The 21,357-nt window shown below is 38.7% G+C and overlaps 12 protein-coding genes across 12 annotated transcripts; 10 read left to right on the forward strand and 2 right to left on the reverse strand.

Annotated features, from left to right (window-relative positions):
• Positions 1-238: 238 nt before the first annotated feature.
• GCK72_007877 (uncharacterized protein) lies at positions 239-1,248 on the forward strand (the record flags this gene model as incomplete). The annotated part of the gene is made up of 3 exons (XM_053726507.1): positions 239-303; positions 353-1,066; positions 1,110-1,248. The coding sequence occupies 3 exons, from the start codon at positions 239-241 to the stop codon at positions 1,246-1,248; spliced, it is 918 nt and encodes a 305-aa protein (XP_053590701.1).
• A 648-nt stretch (positions 1,249-1,896) lies between these two features.
• Positions 1,897-2,907, forward strand: GCK72_007878 (uncharacterized protein; the record flags this gene model as incomplete). The annotated part of the gene is made up of 4 exons (XM_053726508.1): positions 1,897-1,961; positions 2,012-2,144; positions 2,451-2,725; positions 2,769-2,907. The coding sequence occupies 4 exons, from the start codon at positions 1,897-1,899 to the stop codon at positions 2,905-2,907; spliced, it is 612 nt and encodes a 203-aa protein (XP_053590702.1).
• Positions 2,908-3,476: 569 nt separating this feature from the next.
• Positions 3,477-4,198, forward strand: GCK72_007879 (uncharacterized protein; the record flags this gene model as incomplete). Its single annotated transcript, XM_053726509.1, has 2 exons — positions 3,477-4,015; positions 4,060-4,198. 2 exons carry the CDS (start codon positions 3,477-3,479, stop codon positions 4,196-4,198), a joined length of 678 nt encoding a protein of 225 aa, XP_053590703.1.
• Positions 4,199-4,756: 558 nt separating this feature from the next.
• Positions 4,757-6,815, forward strand: GCK72_007880 (uncharacterized protein; the record flags this gene model as incomplete). Its single annotated transcript, XM_053726510.1, has 4 exons — positions 4,757-4,821; positions 4,872-5,004; positions 6,358-6,632; positions 6,677-6,815. The coding sequence occupies 4 exons, from the start codon at positions 4,757-4,759 to the stop codon at positions 6,813-6,815; spliced, it is 612 nt and encodes a 203-aa protein (XP_053590704.1).
• Positions 6,816-8,356: 1,541 nt separating this feature from the next.
• GCK72_007881 (uncharacterized protein) lies at positions 8,357-8,861 on the forward strand (the record flags this gene model as incomplete). The annotated part of the gene is made up of 2 exons (XM_053726511.1): positions 8,357-8,679; positions 8,723-8,861. The coding sequence occupies 2 exons, from the start codon at positions 8,357-8,359 to the stop codon at positions 8,859-8,861; spliced, it is 462 nt and encodes a 153-aa protein (XP_053590705.1).
• A 1,196-nt stretch (positions 8,862-10,057) lies between these two features.
• Positions 10,058-10,532, forward strand: GCK72_007882 (uncharacterized protein; the record flags this gene model as incomplete). The annotated part of the gene is made up of 2 exons (XM_003097515.2): positions 10,058-10,353; positions 10,397-10,532. 2 exons carry the CDS (start codon positions 10,058-10,060, stop codon positions 10,530-10,532), a joined length of 432 nt encoding a protein of 143 aa, XP_003097563.2.
• An 825-nt stretch (positions 10,533-11,357) lies between these two features.
• On the forward strand, positions 11,358-13,138 carry GCK72_007883 (uncharacterized protein; the record flags this gene model as incomplete). The annotated part of the gene is made up of 6 exons (XM_053726512.1): positions 11,358-11,422; positions 11,490-11,964; positions 12,010-12,147; positions 12,200-12,321; positions 12,371-12,456; positions 12,954-13,138. 6 exons carry the CDS (start codon positions 11,358-11,360, stop codon positions 13,136-13,138), a joined length of 1,071 nt encoding a protein of 356 aa, XP_053590706.1.
• A 560-nt stretch (positions 13,139-13,698) lies between these two features.
• GCK72_007884 (uncharacterized protein) lies at positions 13,699-14,808 on the forward strand (the record flags this gene model as incomplete). The annotated part of the gene is made up of 3 exons (XM_003097479.2): positions 13,699-13,832; positions 13,882-14,607; positions 14,658-14,808. The coding sequence occupies 3 exons, from the start codon at positions 13,699-13,701 to the stop codon at positions 14,806-14,808; spliced, it is 1,011 nt and encodes a 336-aa protein (XP_003097527.2).
• A 586-nt stretch (positions 14,809-15,394) lies between these two features.
• Positions 15,395-16,396, forward strand: GCK72_007885 (uncharacterized protein; the record flags this gene model as incomplete). Its single annotated transcript, XM_003097462.2, has 3 exons — positions 15,395-15,459; positions 15,510-16,223; positions 16,267-16,396. 3 exons carry the CDS (start codon positions 15,395-15,397, stop codon positions 16,394-16,396), a joined length of 909 nt encoding a protein of 302 aa, XP_003097510.2.
• An 859-nt stretch (positions 16,397-17,255) lies between these two features.
• On the reverse strand, positions 17,256-18,275 carry GCK72_007886 (uncharacterized protein; the record flags this gene model as incomplete). Its single annotated transcript, XM_053726513.1, has 4 exons — positions 17,256-17,403; positions 17,448-17,581; positions 18,029-18,161; positions 18,211-18,275. 4 exons carry the CDS (start codon positions 18,273-18,275, stop codon positions 17,256-17,258), a joined length of 480 nt encoding a protein of 159 aa, XP_053590707.1.
• Positions 18,276-18,722: 447 nt separating this feature from the next.
• GCK72_007887 (uncharacterized protein) lies at positions 18,723-19,757 on the reverse strand (the record flags this gene model as incomplete). Its single annotated transcript, XM_003097427.2, has 3 exons — positions 18,723-18,852; positions 18,896-19,642; positions 19,693-19,757. The coding sequence occupies 3 exons, from the start codon at positions 19,755-19,757 to the stop codon at positions 18,723-18,725; spliced, it is 942 nt and encodes a 313-aa protein (XP_003097475.2).
• A 259-nt stretch (positions 19,758-20,016) lies between these two features.
• On the forward strand, positions 20,017-21,212 carry GCK72_007888 (uncharacterized protein; the record flags this gene model as incomplete). Its single annotated transcript, XM_053726514.1, has 5 exons — positions 20,017-20,081; positions 20,158-20,632; positions 20,677-20,814; positions 20,867-20,988; positions 21,038-21,212. 5 exons carry the CDS (start codon positions 20,017-20,019, stop codon positions 21,210-21,212), a joined length of 975 nt encoding a protein of 324 aa, XP_053590708.1.
• Positions 21,213-21,357: the final 145 nt, after the last annotated feature.

Raw genomic sequence — 21,357 nt, forward strand, 5'->3', positions numbered from 1 at the left:
GGGGATGAAGGAAATAATGATGTAGGAGAGTGAATAGGAGAGGGGCAGGTCAAATACCATCTGCCACGTCACAATGTCAACAGATGAAGGGATAATAGGAGACTTTAGGGGACTGTCTCGTTATTTGCTCTATTAACACCCCCTACAGCCTCCTATTATCCGTTCATCTGATGGTATCGGATCTTCCCCTCTCCTATTCACTATCCTACTTCATTATTCCCTTCATTCCTATTAGAGAATGCCTCTGCTCCTCTCTTATCCCGGCTTACGAAGTATTCTGGAACATCTGGAAGCAGTTAAACGGTATGTCTAGTTGATTTGCGTGGCTTGATAAATATCATGTTGTTTTTAGTGCCCATATCATTGCTCGATCTCCAGGCCTCCAAAAAATAAATAAATTGATTCCGCTTTGTTTGAAGGATCTCTGTATTAACAGTAACGACATGACTATCAACAAATTATGGATTACATGTGATAAGGATGGGGTAAATTTTGCGATGAATAGGAAAATATTCATCCGACAGAGTGCAGAGAGCCAAGAAGATAAAATGAAGAAATTGATTAATTTTTATATTTGTGGAAGATCGATCATCCATGTGGGCAGGCTGAGTTGGGATACAGATTTCTTGCCTGTCGATCTGAAATTGAGGGTAAATTCGTTAAGTGTATTCTCCCATTGGGAGTTCGAAGCCGCAATTCCTTCCATAGATCCTCGTAGTTTCCCTCTAAAAACCATGATCACTCGTCCCGAGACCTCAAACTTCGACGACCAAATTGTTCAGTTAGCAGAAACTCTTATTTTGCATGTTGTCACTCATCGAATAGTCAGTGTTGAAGACCTCAAGAAACTTAACAACAAGACTGTGGTATTTGAAGACTTTAGCTCCTCCAGAGTTGATATAATTCCACTGATTAAATATCATATTGAAACCAAGAAAGATATTGGAACCACTTTCGTGATTCCAACAGATTGCAACACTGACAAATATTCCATCAATGAGATGCTATATGAGTTTGAACAAGCGTTTGGGGACTTCCGATGTGATTTGGATGACGTTAATGAGAGGTATATCAATTATAAGAGAGTCAAGTCAATTATTCGTTTTCAGATTTATTCCTGGATCGTATAAGTTCTCCATTCCAATCAACAACGAGTCTAGAATCCAAGTGTATGCAATCGAGGATCCGGAAAAAGATGGTCGATGGAAAATTGTGATCAGGCCAGTGTCTGAAGTCTCGGGGTTATGATCTACTACTTTAAATAATCGACCTGAGACTCATTCCCGATTAATTTCAATTTTTATTCCCTTTGCCTTATTTCTTATTTCTTTTTGAAACTGTCAATTGTTTTATTACCTCCTCGTTCATAATAAACATATTTTTCATATTTGATTCTGTCAGATTTTTTTTAAATTGCAGTTGTCGTGACACCGGACTATAGTCTTCCGGTGGCTCTTCACACCTAATTCAACCCATAATCGTCGTTTCACGGGCGGGCCCTGCCCGTGAAATGACCCTTTGTTTTTGAATTTTTGCACCCCGAAAATACTCTTCAAGTACTTTTTTATCACTAAAATGCACAAAATGAACCAAAGACTACTTTTCAAAAGTTTCTGCTGAAAAAAACATGTTTTTCTGGAAAAATTCGCTTCTTGCCGGGCCGATGAAAACTGGGAAATAGGCCCGGCCCGGACCGTGACAAGTATGATTTAACCTCATACCACTTTTCCATAGTAGGCTTGCCTAGAGGCAGTCTCGTTATTTGCTCAACTCACACTTCCTACAGTCTCCTATTATTCCTTCATCTGTAGACATTGTGACGTGACAGATGGTATCTGACCTTCCTCTCTCCTATTCACTCTCCAACCTCATTATTCCCTTCATTCCCACTGGATAATGCCTCTCCCTCTCTCTTATCCCAGCCTTCGATGCGTTTTAGAGCATTTGGAAGCAGTTAAGCGGTATGCAAAGTCTATTCCGTGTAGATCAATCAGTATTATGTTGTTTTCAGAGCACATATCATTGCCCGTGCACCAGGTCTTCAGAAAATTGATAAATTGATTCCACTTTGTCTGAAGAATCTCTGTATTGACAGTGATGAAATGACTATCAACAAATTGTTGATTGAATATGATAAGGATGAGGTGAAATTCGAGATGAAATGGAAAAATTTCAGCCGAAAGCAATTAGCAAGCCGAAAAAACAAAATGAAGAAATTAATAAACTTTTATATTTATGGAAGATCGATCATCCATGTGGGCAATTTGACTTGGAATGAGAGTTCACTCCCCGATTTCTTGCCGGTCGGTATGAAATTTAGAGTGAATTCTTTGACTGCACCTCTATGGCAATTTGATGCCGCAATTCCTTTTGTAGACTCTTGTAGTTTTCCTCTAAAAACTATGGCCACCATCCCCAAGCCGTCAACCTTCGACAGCCAAATTGTTCAGTTAGCAGAAACTCTAATTTTGCATGTCTTTACTCATCGAATAGTCACTGTTGAAGACCTCAAGAAACTTAACAACAAGACTGTAGCATTTGAATGCGTTAACTACTCCAGAATTGATTTAGTTCCATTGATTAAGTATCACGTTGAAACTAAAAAAGATAGTGGAAAAACTCTTGTGATTGCAACATATGACAAAGATTTCATCAGTGAGAAGTTACGCGAGTTTGAAAAAGCGTTTGGTGAATACAGAAGTGATTTGGATGGCGTTAATGAGAGGTATATCAAATATAAGAGAGTAAAACTAATTATTAGTTTTCAGATTTCTCCCAGGATCGTCTAAGTTCTGCATCCCAATCAACAACGAGTGTAGAATCCATGTGTACGCAATCGAGGATCCGGAAGAAGATGGTCGCTATAAACTAATTGTGAAACCAGTGTCTGAAATCTCGTCATTATAATCTGTCTCCACTGATATTGTGAATCCTTGTTTCTATGTTTTTTTCTATTGCAACAATGAAATAAATTTGAATTAAAATATGACAATCACAGAACTGTGGAAACACTTGAAACAAATTTTCGTGTTACTGAAAACTTCTGACTACTCGAATCCAATTATAGTGAATTCGGACACTTGTTGGTTAACAGAACAGACATCTAAATAATTTTTCAGATCTTAATTTATTTGCTCAAATAGTTTTCCCACACTAGGATCATTTAGAGGCAGTGTTCAGTGGCATATGGTGTCCGACCTACCAATCTACTCAAGGAGAAATTACACAGAATCTCTTTCTCTCTCTCGCAGACACCTTAAACAACTTCAGGCTCCCATCTGTCTCGTTATTTGCTCAATTTACACCCCCTACAGTCTCCTATTACTCTTCATCTGTAGACATAGTGACGTGGCAAATGGTATCTGACCTACCCCTCTGCTATTCACTCTCCTAGTCTCATTATTACTTTCATTCCTATTGGAGAATGCCTCTCCCACTCTCTTGTGTTAAAATTTGAAATGAATAGGAAAACATTCATGCGACACAGAGCAGAGACCCAAGAAGATAAAATGCAGAAATTGATACATTTTTATATTTGTGGAAGGTCAATCATTCATGTGGGCAGGCTGAGTTGGGATACAGATTTCTTGCCTGTCGATCTGAAATTGAGAGTAAATTCTTTAAGTGTATTCTCCCATTGGGAGTTCGAAGCCGCAATTCGTTTCATAGACCCTCGTAGTTTTCCGCTGAACACTCTGGACACTCTTCCCGATTTCTCAACCTACGACAATCATATTGCCACCTCAGCTGAAACCCTTATTCTACTTCTCGTTGTTGATCCGATAGTCACTGTTGAAGACCTTAAGAAACTTAACAACAAGAGAGTGGAATTTGAATCAGACCACTCCGAAATTGATATAATTCCATTGATTAAATACCACATTGAAACCAAGAAAGATATTAGAACCACTTTTATGATTTCAACAGAAGACAAAGATTTCCTCAATGAGATGTTACGTGAATTTGAACAAGCGTTTGGTGAATACAGAAGTGCTTTGATTGGCGTTGATGAAAGGTATGTCCAATATTAAGAGAGTTAAGCGAATTATTAGTTTTCAGGTGTATTCCTGGATCGTATAAGTTCTCCATCCCAATCAACAACAAGTCTAGAATCCACGTGTACGCAATCGAGGATTCAGAAGAAGGTGGCCAATGGAAAATTGTGATCAGGCCAGTGTCTGAAGTCTTGGGATTATGATCTACTACTTTAAAGAATCGACATGGGAGTGATTTCAGCTTAATTTCAATTTTTATTCCCTTTGCCTTATTTCTTGTGCCTATACCTCCCTGTTCATAATAAACATATTTTTCATATTTGACCATGTCAGACTTTCAAAAACTGACTATAGTCTTCCGGTGACTCCTCACACCTACTTCAACTCATAATCGTCACTCACAGCAGAACTAGTTGAATTTGCCGATTTAATCGAAGTTTTGCACAAAATGAACCAAAGACTACTTTTTCGAAAATTTCTGCTGAAAAAACCAAGTTTTTCGGGAAAAATTCGTTTCTTGCCGGGCTGATGAAAATTTGGAAATAGGCCCGGCCCGGACCGTGACAAGTATGATTCAACCTCATACCACTTTTCCATAGTAGGCTTGCCTAGAAGCAGTCTCGTTATTTGCTCAACTCACACTTCCTACAGTCTCCTATTATCCCTTCATCTGTAGACATTGTGACGTGGCAGACGGTATCTGACCTCCCCCTCTCCTATTCTTTCTTCAACCTCATTATTCCATTCATTCCCACTCAAGAATGCATCTCCCCCTCTCTTATCCCGGCCTTGGATGCGTTTTAGAGCATTTGGAAGCAGTTAAGCGGTATGCAAAGTCTATTCCGTGTAGATCAATCAGTATTATGTTATTTTCAGAGCACATATCATTGCCCGTGCACCAGGCCTTCAGAAAATTGATAAATTGATTCCACTTTGTCTGAAGAATCTCTTTATTGACAGTGATGAAATGACTATCAACAAGTTGTTGATTGAATATGATAAGGATGTGGTGAAATTCGAGATGAATAGGAAAAATTTCAGCCGAAAGCTATTTGCAAGCCGAAAAGACAAAATGAAGAAATTGATCAACTTTTTTACCTGTGGAAGGTCAATCATCCATGTGGACTGGTTGTGTTGGTATGACAGTCCGCTCCCAAATTTCTTGGCTGTCGATCTGAAATTTAGAGTCAACTCTATGGAAGCACTTTACAGTAGACACGTCGAAACCGCGCATCCTTTCATAGATCCTCGTAGTTTCCCTCTAAAAACCATGATCACTATTCCCGAAAACTCAAGCTTCGACAATCAAAACCTCCGGTGTCCCCCAGGGCTCCGTCTCTGGCCCTCTCCTGTTTTTAGTCTTTATTAATGATCTCCTGCTCAAACTTGCTGACATTTCATCGCTATGTATCGCAGCTTTCGCTGACGATATTAAGCTTTACTCTCATGATCCTCTAGCACTTCAAATGGGAATAGACTTGGTAGAGTCTTGGGCTTCTGATAACTCCTTACCTCTGGCCCACTCTAAGACTGCCCTTCTTCGTCTCGGACCTCGAAACTCTTCTCACCCGTACACTATTGGAGGTTCCCTCATTGATTCCGTTGATTCTGTTAGGGATTTAGGTTTATTAATAGAACCTAATCTCAAGTTCACTAGGCACATTAATCGGGCTGTTGCTCTCGCCTTACTCCGTCCAAAACAACTACTGAAATCTTTCAAATCCAACTCTCCCCAATTTTATATCTTCCTATTCAAAACTTATGTACTCCCTCTAGTTGAATACTGCTCCGTCGTTTATTCGCCTCCCCCATCATCTAAACTAGCGCACAAGCTCGAAACTCCTCTCAGATTCTTTTCGCGGAAAATTCTTCAACGCTGTAACACCCCCTATTGTTCCTACTCGGATCGCCTCTCCCAACTTGACCTCTTTTCTATGCGCCACCGTAGGCTCAAAGCGCAACTACTTCTCTTATACAATCTTATAATCGGCGCCTCATATTTTCCTAGTCTTGAGACCTATGTCAGGTTAAGTTCCTCCTCCCGTCGCCCAATGTCTCTTATCTGTATAAATCCTAATTGCTCTAATTTTTTCTCAACTGTAATACCTATTTGGAATGCCTTAACTATTAATGTTCCCCATTTTCTTTGCCCATCGGAATTCAACTCTCTTCTTGTAAATAATATTGCACGATTCTGATTTTTTTTTCTTCTTTATTCTCCCTCCCCCTTGCCCAACACATATTTTATAATTCCTTATTCCCGGTTTCCTTACTCAGGTTTAGTCTCGTGAGGGACTTTACCTGACCTCCAGTGACATTTTCTGTATATTTAAATAGTTAAATAAAATATCAAATTGTTCAGTTAGCAGAAACTCTTATTTTGCACGTCTTTACTCATCGAATAGTCAGTGTTGAAGACCTCAAGAAACTTAACAACAAAACTGTGGTATTTGAATACTGCATCTCCTCCAGAGTTGATATAATTCCATTAATTAAGTATTTCGTTGAAACTAAGAAAGATATTGGAACCACTTTCGTGATTGCAACAGATGGCAAATATTTCCTCAGTGAGATGTTACGTGAGTTTGAACAAGAGTTTGGGGAATTCCGATGTGATTTGGATGGCGTTAATGAGAGGTATCTCAAAATATCAGAGAGTCGAGCCAATTATTAGTTTTCAGACTTATTCCCGGATTGCCTAAGTTCTCCATACCAATCAACAACGAGTCTAGAATCCAAGTGTACGCTATCGAGGATCCAGAAGAAGATGGTCGATGGAAAATTGTTATCAAACCAGTGTCTGATATCTTGGGATTATGATCTACTACTTTAAAGAATCGACATGAGACTTATTTCTCCTTAATTTCAATTTTTATTCCCTTTGCCTCATTTCTTGTTTCTTTTTGAAATTGTCAATTGTTTTATTACCTCCTCTTTCATAATTAACATATTTTTTATATTTGATCATGTCAGACTTTCAAAAACTGCAATTGTCGTGATACCGGACTATAGTCTTCCGGTGGCTCCGAGTGAAATTTGTTATTGAATTCTTACACCCCAAAAATACTGTTCAAGTACTTTTTTATCACTAAAATGCACAAAATGCCCCAAATACTACTTATTCAAATATTTCTGCGGAAAAAACATGTTTTTCTGGAAAAATTCGCTTCTTGCCGGGCCGATGAAAATTTGAAAATAGGCCCGGCCCATACCACTTTTCCATAGTAGGATTGTCTACAGGCAGAATCTCTCCCAGTAAACTGAGTTGTATTCAGGCAACAGGTGGTTCAGATTAATATAAGTTTATTGAGTAGATATATATGCAGAATAATAATATATGGGGAGTAATGGAGACAGGAAAAGGGGCTAATAGGGAAATAAGGAACGGGGAAATGGGGACAGGAGGGTGGAAGGTGACTCTGGTGATCTCCTCTTGAGACTGTGTTTCCACGTTGGAGCAGCAAACTTAAATACTCCTGAAGACCGGTCCATCCACTTTGCACTTCTCCGAATCGGCGCCAGAATTAGGTCGATTTCATTAATGGGCTTGTACTTTACGGCGTGGCGCCCGATTGAGACAGGATTGTTGCACTATTAGATACGGCGAACGGCTTCCAATTGTGGTGGTTCTTTGGTCGCGTTGTCTTGCTGATCGGACATCGTCGCGATACCCAGCATCATTGACGACTTAAGGTTCCCATCTGTCTCGTTATTTGCTCAACTCACACCCCCTACAGTCTCTTATTATCCCTTCATAATCTGTAGACAGTTGTGACGTGGTAGATGGTATTTGACCTGCCCCTCTCCTATTCACTCTCCTAGTCTCATTATTCCCTTCATTCGTATTCGAGAATGCCTTTCCCCCTTTCTTATCCCGGCCTTAAATGCGTTTTGGAACATTTGGAGGCAGTTAAGCGGTATGTCAAGTCTATTCCGTGTAGATCAATCAGTATTATGTTATTTTCAGAGCACATATCATTGCCCGTGCACCAGGCCTTCAAAAAATTGATAAATTGATTCCGTTTTGTTTGGAGAGTTTTTATATTGCGAATGATACAATGACTATCAACAAATTGTTGATTGAATATGATAAGGATGGGGTGAAATTCGGAATGAATGGGAAAACATTCAGCCACAAGGGATTAGTGAGCCGCAAAGACTCAATGAAGAAATTGGCACACTTTTATATTTGTGGAAGGTCAATCATCTATGTGGACAGGTTGAATTGGCGTCTAAGTTTGCTCCCCGATTTCTTGCCGGTCGGTATGAAATTTAGAGTAAATTCTTTAAGTGTATTCTCCCATTGGGAGTTCGAAACCGCAATTCGTTTCATAGACCCTCGTAGTTTTCCGCTGAAAACCATGATCACTCTTCCCGATACCTCAACCTACGACAATAATATTGCCACCTCAGCTGAAACCCTTATTCTACTTCTCGTTGCTGATCCGATAGTCACTGTTGAAGACCTTAAGAAACTTAACAACAAGAGAGTGGAATTTGAACGTTTTCGCTTCTCTAAAATTGATATGATTCCATTGATTAAATATCAGATAGAGACTAAGAAAGCTACAGGAACTACTCTTGTGATTGCAGCAGATGGCAAAGGATTCATCAAAAAGATGTTACGTAAGTTTCAAAAAGCGTTTGGTGAATACAGAAGTGATTTGGATGACGTTAATGAGAGGTATATCAAAAATGAAGGACACAAATCAATTATTAGTTTTCAGATTTATTCCTGGATCGTATAAGTTCTCCATTCCAATCAACGACGAGTCTAGAATCCAAGTGTACGCTATCGAGGATCGAGACGAAAGTGATCGATGGAAAATTGTTATCAAACCAGTGTCTGAAGTTTTGGGATTATGATCTACTACTTTAAAGAATCGACATGAGACTCATTTCAGCCTGGTGTGGATGTTCATTAAATTTACCTCATTTCTTGTTTTTCTTTAACTTTCAACTGTTTCTTCATCACCTTGTTTACAATAAACGTGTTTTGCCCATTAGATCTTGTCAGACTCTGAAAACCTACAGTCGGGGTGACATGCATTAAAATTTAAACAATTCATAGAGAAATCTCTGACTAATTTAACAAGACATGCATTCAGATGGCTCTTCACTCTTGTTCATGTTCTTCTTCTTCTTCTTGTTCATATTATACCATATTTCCATAGTAGGATTGTCTAGAGGCAGTTACTCTCCAGCTTCCTATTTAGACAACGTCAGATTCCCATCTGACCCGTTCTTTGCTCAACTGACACCCCCTTACAGTCTCCAGCTCTGGAGAATAAAAGGAGTAATGACGTTGGAGAGTGAATAGGAGGGACAGGTTAAATACCATCTGCCACGTCACAATGTCTACAGATGAAAAGATAATAGAAGACTGTAAGGGGGTGTGAATTGAGCAAATAACGAGACGGCCCTCTACAGTCTCCCATTATCTTTTTTCTGTAGACATTGTGACGTGGCAGACGGTACCTGACCTGCCCATCCCTTCCCCACTCAATCTCCAACCTCATTATTCCCTTCATTCCTATTCGAGAATGCCTCTCCCTCTTTCTTATCCTGGTCTTAAATGTGTACTGGAAAACTTGGAGGCAGTTAAACGGTATGTCTAGTTGACTTGTGTCTCTCTGCATTATGTTGATTTCAGTGTCCATATCATTGGCCGCTCTCCAGGTCTTCAAAAAATAGATAAACTGATTCCATTACGTTTGTCGGATTTCTGGATTGTAAAGGAACAAATGACTATCAACAATTTAATAGTTAGATGGAATAGATTAGTGGAATTTGAAACAAATGGGAAAATATTCGGAAGACTGAGAGGAGAGAGCCGTGAAGACAAAATGAAGCAATTTGTCAACTTTTTTTTCTGTGGAAGGTCAATAATTCATGTTGACACGTTGTTATGGTGTGACAGAATGTTCCAAAATTTCCTGCCGGTCGGTATGAAATTCAGAGTGAATTCTTTGAGTGCATTCTCTTTTTCTTTGAATGTCGCAATTCCTTTCATTGACCCTCGTAGTTTTCCTCTGAAAACTCTGTCCACTACTATTGCCAACATGGACGACCAAGTTGTTAAGACAGCAGAAACCCTTGTTATGAATCTAATTCATCACGAGATAGTCACTGTTGAAAAACTTAAGAAGCTTAACAACAAGACTGTGGTATTTGAACGCGTTAACTACTCCGGAATAGATATAGTTCCATTGATTAAATATCATATTGAAACAAAGAAAGCTACAGGAACAACTTTTATGATCTTAACGGGTGACGAAATTCTCATCAGTCAGATATTACTCAACTTTAAACTTGCGTTTGGTGAATACAGAAGTGCTTTGGATGATGTTAATGAGAGGTATATCAAAAATAAGGGAGTCAAACCAATTATTAGTTTTTAGGTTTATTCCTGGATCCTCTAAGTTCTCCATCCCAATCAACAACGAGTCTAGAATCCAAGTGTATGCAATCGAGGCATCACAAGATGGTTTTTATAAAATAATAGTGAGACCAGTGTCAGAAGTCTCTAGATTATGAACTGCCTCTATTAAAATTGTGAATCCCTTGTTTCTAAGTTACTTCCATTGTATTTTTTTACATTTTTGATTACAACAATAAAAAAACTGAAAAAAAACTCTTATTTTCCCGCTCCCTCTCCCGTTCAAATGATTCATCTCTTCTTGTCGCTCATAGACACCTAACATGGGAATAACCCGGAGTGTCCTCCCTGAAATCTTTCCATATTTTGTACACAAGTAGTGTCTGACGTAACAAAGAAAACTCCAACATTATAGCTGCGTTCTCGGAGGTTTCGTAGAGTTATTTTTTTTTTTGAAAAAAAAAATTTCAAAAATTTCGATGACTCCACTTTGAGAACTCGTAACTTTTCGAGTTTTTGAGGTACCGTAATGGTTTTAGGCTTATTCGGAAGATTTCAGGAGGGACACTTCCCATGTAAGACTTCAGATTCCCATATGTCCCGTTATTTGCTCAGTTCACACCCCCCCCCCCCCCCCCCCCCCCCCTACAGTCTCTTATATCCACTGATCGCTTAAATTTCAACTGCAGATAATGGATTTTCATTGTGAGCTTATGATGTTTTGGGGCACACAAGAAGCCGCCGGTCGTCAATCGTGGTAGTGGTCAATTGGTCAAGTGGTAGGTTAGATATCATATGCCACGTCACAATGTCTACATATGAAGGGACAATAGGAGACTGTAGGGGGTGTGAGTTGAGCAAATACTACACAACGCGAATTCCCACAGTTATCTGGGGTCCGCCTTCAGTGACAGATGGTATCTCACCTACACTTCTCCTATTCTTTCTCCAACCTCACTATTCCCCTCATCCCCACTGAAAGAATGCCTCTCCCACTCTCTTATCCAGGCCTTAAATGTGTACTTGAAAACTTGGAAGCAGTTAAGCGGTAGGTCTATTGCTCACTTTAAACTTTTTGAATGGTCTCTCGCCCCTAACCTGAATAAATGATTCAGACAAGAGCTCCTTCATCACCTTCCAAGCATCCGTACCATCAATTCCCTTTTTCCATATACCATTGAATTCGTGAGAATCATGCCGAATTCAATAAAAATTAACAAAAAACTCTGGGTTTTTGGCCTAAACCATCCGATGACCGCCACCATTTTTGATTCTGATTCTGGCAAACATACTCCGATACTCCGTGTGAACAAATCTACAGATGAGGCAATTGAAAAATTTTTCAATGTCTACCTCAAAAATGGTTCCAATATCCAAGACTTTGATTTATATGATGTTCCCAAGTTCTTGTATGAAACAGATAGATCAGATGGTCTGAAACTGAACATCTCGAGAATTTGGATGAAGGCTTCGCTTAACACCAAGTTTGATTATTTTACTCGATATATAAATTTGGACAAGTTGGAATTCATTTATCTCACTTTTACCCAAAGTTCCGAAGGGGAGTTCCGAATGCTGACAAAGCCAGTGGTATCCCATTATCGCTGTAAAAAAACTTTCAAATCCTTTTCTCAGATCATCAACTGCAAGGGTCTCGATTTGGTCATATCCGCTTCTAGATCACTCATCAACTACTACACCGGTCTCAGGAACCAAAGTCTGGTATTATATGATGATAATTTCCAAGTCAATGAACTTCGTCTATTGATTGAGGTAAATATATAAAACATATGTCTGAAATACGTATATACATTTTGAATTTCAGAACTGGAAAACCTCCGATCGACCAATTGGCACCTCTTTCTGTTTATACTCATCTATATATGATACAAACGAAGTGATCAATTCTTTGGATCTGCAAGACACTTTTCCAGTTGAAATTCCACGGTCAGTTGGTATATTTCAGCTTTGAAAGTCAATAAATTCTCTATTTCAGTGACTCAACCGATTATCCAGGAATTGGTATTAAAATAGACTACAATCGGGATTTGGTCTTGTATCATGGTAAACATCCGATTGAAGGTTGGTACCACCCAGCACTGAAGATGGAAGTGATTGCGAGAGGATCGCTGAAGAAGATTGGGGATTCCAAGCCAGATGTTTATGTCTAATTTCTATTCTGTTGAAAAAAAGTTTGATTTTTTTAAAGAACCAATAAAAACTAGCTGATAATGTAAAGCAGAGCACAAGTCCAGATTCATTTCGGTCCAATTTTGATGCTGCGTTTTCCAATCAAGTCAAAACTGATCCGAGGGTGGCGCCCATTCGATATCAGAGATATGGAACTTCCCGAGATCTACATTCCTCAAATTCCTTACCTCTACAAGATCTTTAAGATATGAGAATTGGGTCTCATGCAGGATGCGGTTGAGTTAGAGGGAAATTCCGTGCTCTAGTGATAAGGATGAGTTTCTCGCACGTTTTGATTTCAGAACATTCTGTAAGGTATCTCTGGTTTATCCAAAATTGCTCGATTATTGAAAATCATTTGGTAGATCTCACTTTTCAAGGTACTCCAGATTCTGCACTTTCAGTCTCAACTCATCTGGATCTCTTTTTATCAGAAATTCGGATCGTTGTCCCCGGATTGCCTAAGTTCTCCATCCCAATCAACAACGAGTCTAGAATCCGTGTGTATGCAATCGAGGATCCGGAAGAAGATGGTCGATGGAAAATTGTTATCAAGCCAGTGTCGGGATCATGATCAACTACTTTGAAGCACCGAAATGAGACTTATTCCCGATTAATTTCAATGTTAATTCTATGTTTTTCAGTTGCGTTGTGGTATTGGCCTTATTTCTTGTTTCTTTTTAAAATTGATATTCGTCTCATTATCTCCTTGTTTACAATAAACGTGTTTTGCACATTAGATCTTGTCAAACCTTCAATCGGTGTGACATACATTTAAATTTAAACAATTTAACAAGACATGCATTCAGATGGCTCCTCACTTCTTATTCACCTTATACCATATTTCCATTGTAGGATTGTATAGAGGCAGTTATTCTCAAGCCTCCTATTTAGACGACTTCAGATTTCCATCTGTCCCGTTATTTTCTCAACAGACACCCCTTACAGTCTTCACCTATGGAGAATGAAGGGATTAGTGAGGTTGGAGAGTGAATAGGAGAGTTGCAGGTCAGATACCATCTGCTACAACACAACGTCTACAAATGAAGAGATGATAGGAGACTGGGTGTGAGTTGAGCAAACACTACACAACGCGAATTCCCACAGTTGTCTGGGGTCCGCCTTCAGTGACAGATGGTATCTGACTTTCCTCTCTCCTATGCATTCTCCAACCTCATTATTCCTCATCATTACTATTGGAGAATGCCTATCCCCCTCACTTATCCCGGATTTAAATGCGTTTTGGAACATTTAGATGCTGTTAAACGGTAAGTCTAGTCGATTTGTGTAGTTCACTCTGTATCATGATGTTTTCAGTGCTCATATCATTGGCCGTACACCAGGACTTCAAAAAGTAGATAAATTGATTCCACTTTGTTTGGGAAACCTTATTATTGTCACTGACTGTTTTTACAACAAGCTGAAAATCAACAAATTATCAATCAAATGCGAAAAAGATGAAGTGAAACTTAAAATGAATGGGAAAAGATTTAGCTGTCAGATATCAGAGAGCCTCGAAGACAAAATGAAGAAATTAATCAACTTTTATATCTGCGAACGGTCAAAAATTCATGTAGACAACTTGAATTGGAATAAGAGTTTGCTCCCAGATTTCTTGCCTGTCGATTCGAAATTAAGAGTGAATTCTTTGGCTGCGAACACCAATCAATTCGACACCTTACTTCCTTTCATAGACCCTCGTAGTTTTCCTCTAAAAACTATGGTCACTTTCTCTGAGCCCTCAACTTACAACAGTTATATTGCCACCTCAGCCGAAACTCTCATTCTGGGATCATCTTTCAATACTACCATCACACTCGAAGAACTTAAAAAGCTGAAAAACAAGAGAGTGGTATTTGAACGCGTTTCCTTCTCAAGTATTGATATGGTATCATTGATTGAATATCATATTGAAACAAAGAAAGATATTAGAACCACTTTTGTGATTACAGCGGTTTCCACAATTTTCATCAATGATATATTAAGAGAGTTTGACGAAGCGTTTGGTGATTTCCGATGCTATTTGCTTGGCGTTAATGAGAGGTACATATGTCAAATAAATAGCAATCAAACTTCTAACTTATAGTTTTCAGATTTGTCCCGGGATCTTCTAGATTCTCCATCCCAATTAACAACGAGTCTAGAATCCAAGTGTACGCTACCGAGGATCCAGACAAAGATGATCGATGGAAAATTGTGATGAAACCAGTGTCCGCAGTCTACCACTTCAAACATCGATATTAGACTCATTCCTTTTAAATTCAATGTTAATTCCATGCTTTTCAGTTGAGTTGTGGTATTAACCTTTTTTCTTGTTTCTTTATGAAATTGACAATCACAATAAACGTGTTTTGCACATCACATCTTCTCAGACTTTTAAAACCTACAGTCGGGGTGGCATACATTCAAAATTATACTATTCATAGTGAAATCGTTAGGACTTATTTAACAAGACATGCATTCAGACACTTCTTATTCACCTTATACCATCACTTCTTATTCACCTTATACCATATTTCCATTGTAGGATTGTATAGAGGCAGTTACACTCCAGCCTCCTATTTAGACGACTTCAGATTCCCATCCATCTATGGAAAATGAAGGGAGTAATGAGGTTGGAGAGTGAGAGAAGACTAGGTGCAGGTCAGATACCATCTGTCACAATGTCCACAGATGAAGGAACAATAGGAGACTGTAGGGGATGTGAGTTGAGCAAATACCGCGAATTCCCACCGTTATCTGGGGTACGCCTTCAGAGACAGATGGTATCTGACCTGCCCCTCTCCTAGTCTCTCTCCAACCTCATTATTCCCTTCATTCCTATTAGAGAATGCCTATCCCCCTCACTTATCCCGGATTTAAATGCGTATTGGAAAACTTGGAAGCGGTTAAGCGGTAATTCTAGTTGATTTTTGTAGATTCACTCTGTTCTATGTTGTTTTCAGAGCACATATCATTGGTCGTGCACCAGGTCTTCGAAAAATCGATAAATTGATTCCACTTCGTTTGAAGGATTTCAGTATTATCTGTGACGAAATGACTATCAACGATTGGATAATTCGATATTCTGATGACGATGAAGTAAAATTCGAGATGAATGGCAAAACATTCAGCCGGGTGGGATCAGCGTGTCTCGAAGACAAAATGAAGAAATTGATCAACTTTTTTTTCTGTGGAAGGAGAATAATTCATGTGGACAAGTTGTGTTGGTTTGACTGTTCGCTCCCAGAATTCTTGCCGGTCGGTATGAAATTCAGAGTGAATTCTTTGACTGCACCCTTTCTGTTCGATAACGCAATTCCACATATAGACCCTCGTAGTCTTCCTCTGAAAACTTTGGCTACTGTCGCTAACGCTCCAATCCTTGACGATCCAGTTGTTCAGTCAGCGGAAACTCTTCATCTGAATCTCGTTTATTGTCGGAGAGTACCTGTCAGAGACCTTAAGAAACTTAACAACCACACAGTGGTATTCGAAGACTGTAACTCCTCCAGACTTGATATGGTTTCATTGATTAAATATCACATTGAAACAAAGAAAAATATTAGAACCGCTTTTGTGATTTCAACATGTAATATAAATGTTATCAAGGAGATGTTCAGTGACTTGGAACTAGCGTTCGGTGGTTTTCAATGCGATTTGGATGATGTCAATAAGAGGTAAATCAAATATAAGAGAGTCAAATTAATTATTAATATTCAGATTTCTCGTAGGATCTTCAAATTTTTCCATCCCAATCAACAACGAGTCTGGAATCCTTGTATACGCAATCGAGGATCCAGAAGAAGATTGTCCCTATAAAATAATTGTGAAACCAGTGTCTGGATTATGATTTACTTCTTTGAAGCATCGACTCATTTCACCTCAATTTCAATTTTCGTTTCGTGTTGTCTGACTTCCAAACCCGAAACTTATGCGTTGTGTATTTTTATTAATTTCAATGTTCCGCAACTTTCATTTATATTAATTGTATCATTTTTTCCTCCCCGCCTAAACGTCCACAATAAACAAATCATAACTTTCAAAACCCGTTCAAAAATGTCAAATTTTTGAAATTTTTTTGATTATTGCCCCGAAATGCGCTTTTGCAATCTAAGACTCAAACTTCAGCAACATTTGTGTCGGTTACAGTGGAATCCTTCGAAGTCGACGAGCAGTACTGTGCTGGGTCATTGAAGCAGACTTTGTCCGGAATGACACGTTTACTTGGTTGGGGTTCCGTCGAGGTGGAATATGAGGACCCGAGAAAGGTAAGTGCTGTGGCGTAACCTAGATATGGAGGTTATACGTGGCAAGAAGATCTGCTTATCTAAGCCTTTAGGCACTAATAGTTTGCGGTTATTCCTTATGTGAATCTTGTTTAAACTACACTCTCCAGCCACCTAAGAACATAGCAGTGTAGAGAATATTCTAAAGCATTTCTGGAAAAGAGTCACCGATCGGGACGGGCGCTGGTGGTGAAAGGGGCAGTAAGGAGGCGACGGCCTGGATAAGATGGGAAACCGAAAAAGGGAGATGGAAATTGATATTTTAAAGTCAAGACATCAAGAATCCGGGGGTGATCAGTGATCAGCGTACCACTTTAATTAAAGTAACTCGTCATACCATAGTTTCTTAAAATTTTATTATCGTAATCGAAAAAAGTAAAAAGATACAAAGAAACAAGGAATAACAATTTTGATGATGGCAGATTATATTCTAGAGATTTCTGATATTGATTTCACAATTATGTTATAAGGAAAATCATCTTTAAAGAGTTCTGGATCCTCGATTGCGTACACTTGGATTCTAGACTCGTTGTTAATTGGGATGGAGAACTTAGGCAATCCGGGAATAAATCTGAAAACTAATAATTGATTTGACTCTCTTATTATTTTACCTACCTCTCATTAACATCATCCAAAGCACTTCTGTATTCTCCAAACGCTTTTCCAAACTTTCGTAACATCTTTTTGATAAAACCTTTGCCATCTGCTGCAATCACAAGAGTAGTTCCTGTAGCTTTCTTATTCTCTATCTGATATTTAATCAATGGAACTATATCAATTCTAAAAGGGTAAAATGATTGGAATACCACTTTTTTGTTGTAAATTTTCTTAAGATTGTCCAGTGTGACAACCGTTTGAGCTAAAAACAGTATTATAGTTTCAGCTGAGATGGCAATATGACTGTCGATAGTTGAGGGCATGGGAGAAGTGACAAGAGTTTTTAAAGGAAAACTACGAGAGTCTATGAAAGAAAGAGCGGTCTCCAAGTCTCCAGGGAAGATTGCATTCAAAGAATTTACTCTAAACTTCACATCGACAGGCAAGAAGTCTGGGAGCAAATTGTCACACCAACACAACCTGTGCACATGGATGATTGACCTTCCACAGTTAAAAAAGTTGATCAATTTCTTCATTTTGTTTTCATGGCTCTCTGATATCTGTCGTATGATTTTTTTCCTATTCATCTTGAATCTCACTTCATCTTCATTACATGTAATCCATAATTTGTTGATAACTAGCTTCCATTTTCCAATATGAAGATTCTCGAGACAACGTGGAATCAATTTATCTATCTTTTGAAGACATGGAGAACGTCCAATAATATGGGCTCTAAAAACAACTTAATATTGGGGAAAACTCACTAATCAACTAGACTTACCGCTTAACTGTCTCCAAATTTTTAAGTACACATTTAAGGCCGGGATAAGAGAGGGGGAGAGGCATTCTCCAATAGGAATAAAAGGAATAATGAGGTTGGAGAGTGAATGAGACTAGGAGAGGGGCAGATCAAATACAATCTGCCACGTCACTATGTCTACAGATGAAGGAATAATAGGAGATTGTAAGTTGAGCAAATAATGGGATAGATGGGAATCTGAAGTCGTCTAAATAGGAATGAGGCTGGGAGAGATGCAGGTGACTCGAGATGCTGTCTCTAGACAATCCTACTATGGAAATCCCTTCTATAAGCAGGCAGTGAGTGACAGGAGTAAGCTTGAGTCTACAGCCTTTATTGCAAAAGTTATGGCCGAAAGGAGAAAAATGATACAATAAATTTAAGTGATTATTTCAGAAAGTCACAATAATCAGGCTTGAAAGACTTGAAAGCAAAGTAGACAATAAAAAACGAAAATTGAAATTAAGGTGAGATGAGTCACTTGAAGTAGTAGATCATAATCCAGACACTGGTTTGATCACAATTTTCCAATGGTCACCTTCTTCTGGCTCGTCGATTGCGTACACATGGATTCTAGACTCGTTGTTGATCGGGATCAAGTACTTAGACGATCCCCGGAGGAATCTGAAAACTAATAATAGGTTTGACTCCCATATATTTGACATACCTCTCATCTACTCCATCCAAATCACTTCTGTATTCACCTAACGCGAGTTTAAACTCACTTAACATATTATAGATGAAATCTCTGTCACCTGTTGAAATCACAAAAGTTGTTCCAATATCTTTCTTAGTTTCAACGTGATACTCAATCAATGGAACTATATCAATATTTGGGAAGCGGCAATGTTTGAATATCACTGTTTGGTTGTTGTTTAGCTTCTTAAGGTCTTCAACAGTGACTCTTGCGTAATCATCGAGATTCAGTTTAAGGGTTTCCGCTAACTTAACAACTTGGTTATCAAAAGTTGAGAGCTGAGGGATAGTGACCACAGTTTTCAGAGGAAGACTACAAGTGTCTATGAAAGAAATTGCAGCTTCAAAGTCTACATGGGAGAATGCATCCAAAGAGTTCAGTTTAAACTTCTGATCTATAGGCAATAAATCTGGAAGTAAACTGTGAACATGGAACTTGGATTGAAGTTTGAACTTGTCCACAAGGATTTTTGATCTTCCAGAGATATAAGAGTTAATCAATTTCTTCATTTTGACTTCGAGGCTCACTGATATCTTCCGGCTGAAATTTTTCCCTTTCCTTCCGAATTTTACTTCATCTTTTTCGCATTTGATTGATAATTTGTTGATAGTCAGCTTATTGTTAAACCAACCAGAGTCAATAGTAAGGTTTCCCAAACAAAGGGGAATCAATTTATCAATTTTCTGAAGGCTTGGTGCACGGGCAATGATATGTGCTCTGAAAATAACATAATACTGATTGATCTACACGGAACAGACTAGACATACCGTTTAACTGCTTCCAAATTTTCAAGAATACATCGAAAGCCGGGATAAGAGAGAGGGAGAGGCATTCTCCAATAGAAATAAAGAAAATAATGATGTAGGAGAGTGAATAGGAGAGAGGCAGGTCAAATACCATCTGCCACGTCACAATGTCTACAGATGAAGGGATAATAGGAGACTGTAGGGGACTGTCTTGTTATTTGCTCAATTAACACTCCCTACAGTGTCCCTTCATTTGTTGACATTGTGACGTGGCAGATGGTATTAGACCTTTTCCTATCCTATTCTCCCTCCAACATCACTATTCCCCTCATCCCCACTGAAAGAATGCCTCTCCCACTCTCTTATCCAGGCCTTAAATGTGTACTTGAAAACTTGGAAGCAGTTAAGCGGTAGGTCTATTGCTCACTTTAAACTTTTTGAATGGTCTCTCGCCCCTAACCTGAATAAATGAAATGCATTTTTCAGACAAGAGCTCCTTTATCACCTTCCAAGCATCCGTACCATCAATTCCCTTCTTCCATATACCATCGAGTTTGTGAGAATCATGCCGAATTCAATAAAAATTAACAAAAAACTCTGGGTTTTTGGCCTAAACCATCCGATGACCGCCACCATTTTTGATTCTGATTCTGGCAAACATACTCCGATACTCCGTGTGAACAAATCTACAGATGAGGCAATTGAAAAATTTTTCAATGTCTACCTCAAAAATGGTTCCAATATCCAAGACTTGGAGTTATATGATGTTCCCAAGTTCTTGTGTGAAACAGATAGATCAAACGGTCTGAAACTGAACATCTCGAGAATTTGGATGAAGGCTTCGCTTGACACCAAGTTTAATTATTTTACTCGATATATAAATTTGGACAAGTTGGAATACATTTATCTCTCTTTTACCCAAAGTTCCGAAGGGGAGTTCCGAATGCTGACAAAGCCAGTGGTATCCCATTATCGCTGTAAAAAACTTTAAAATCCTTTTTTCAGATCATCAACTGCAAGGGTCTCGATTTGGTCATATCCGCTTCTAGATCACTCATCAACTACTATACCGGTCTCAGAAACCAAAGTCTGGTATTATATGATGATAATTTCCAAGTCAATGAACTTCGTCTATTGATTGAGGTAAATATATAAAACATATGTCTGAAATATGTATATACATTTTGAATTTCAGAACTGGAAAACTTCCGATCGATTAATCGGCACCTCTTTCTGTTTATACTCATCTATATACGATACAAACGAAGTGATCAATTCTTTGGATCTGCGAGACACTTTTCCAGTTGAAATTCAACGGTCAGTTTGTTTATTTCAGCTTTGAAAGTCAATAAATTCTCTATTTCAGTGACTCAACCGATTATCCAGGAATCGGTATTAAAATAGACGGCAATCGGGATTTGGTCTTGTATTATGGTAAACATCCGATTGGAGGTTGGTACCACCCAGCACTGAAGATGGAAGTGATTGCGAGAGGATCGCTGAAAAAGATTGGGGATTGCAAGCCAGATCTTTCTGCCTAATTTCTATTCTGATGAATAAAAGTTTGATTTTTTTAACGAACCAATAAAAACTAACTGATAATGTAAACCAGAGCACAAGTCCAGATTCATTTCGGTCCAATTTTGATGCAGCGTTTTCCAATCAAGAATATAAAACTTGCCGAGA

The sequence above is a fragment of the Caenorhabditis remanei genome, chromosome II (assembly GCF_010183535.1).
Source record: "Caenorhabditis remanei strain PX506 chromosome II, whole genome shotgun sequence".
NCBI lineage: Eukaryota > Metazoa > Nematoda > Chromadorea > Rhabditida > Rhabditidae > Caenorhabditis > Caenorhabditis remanei.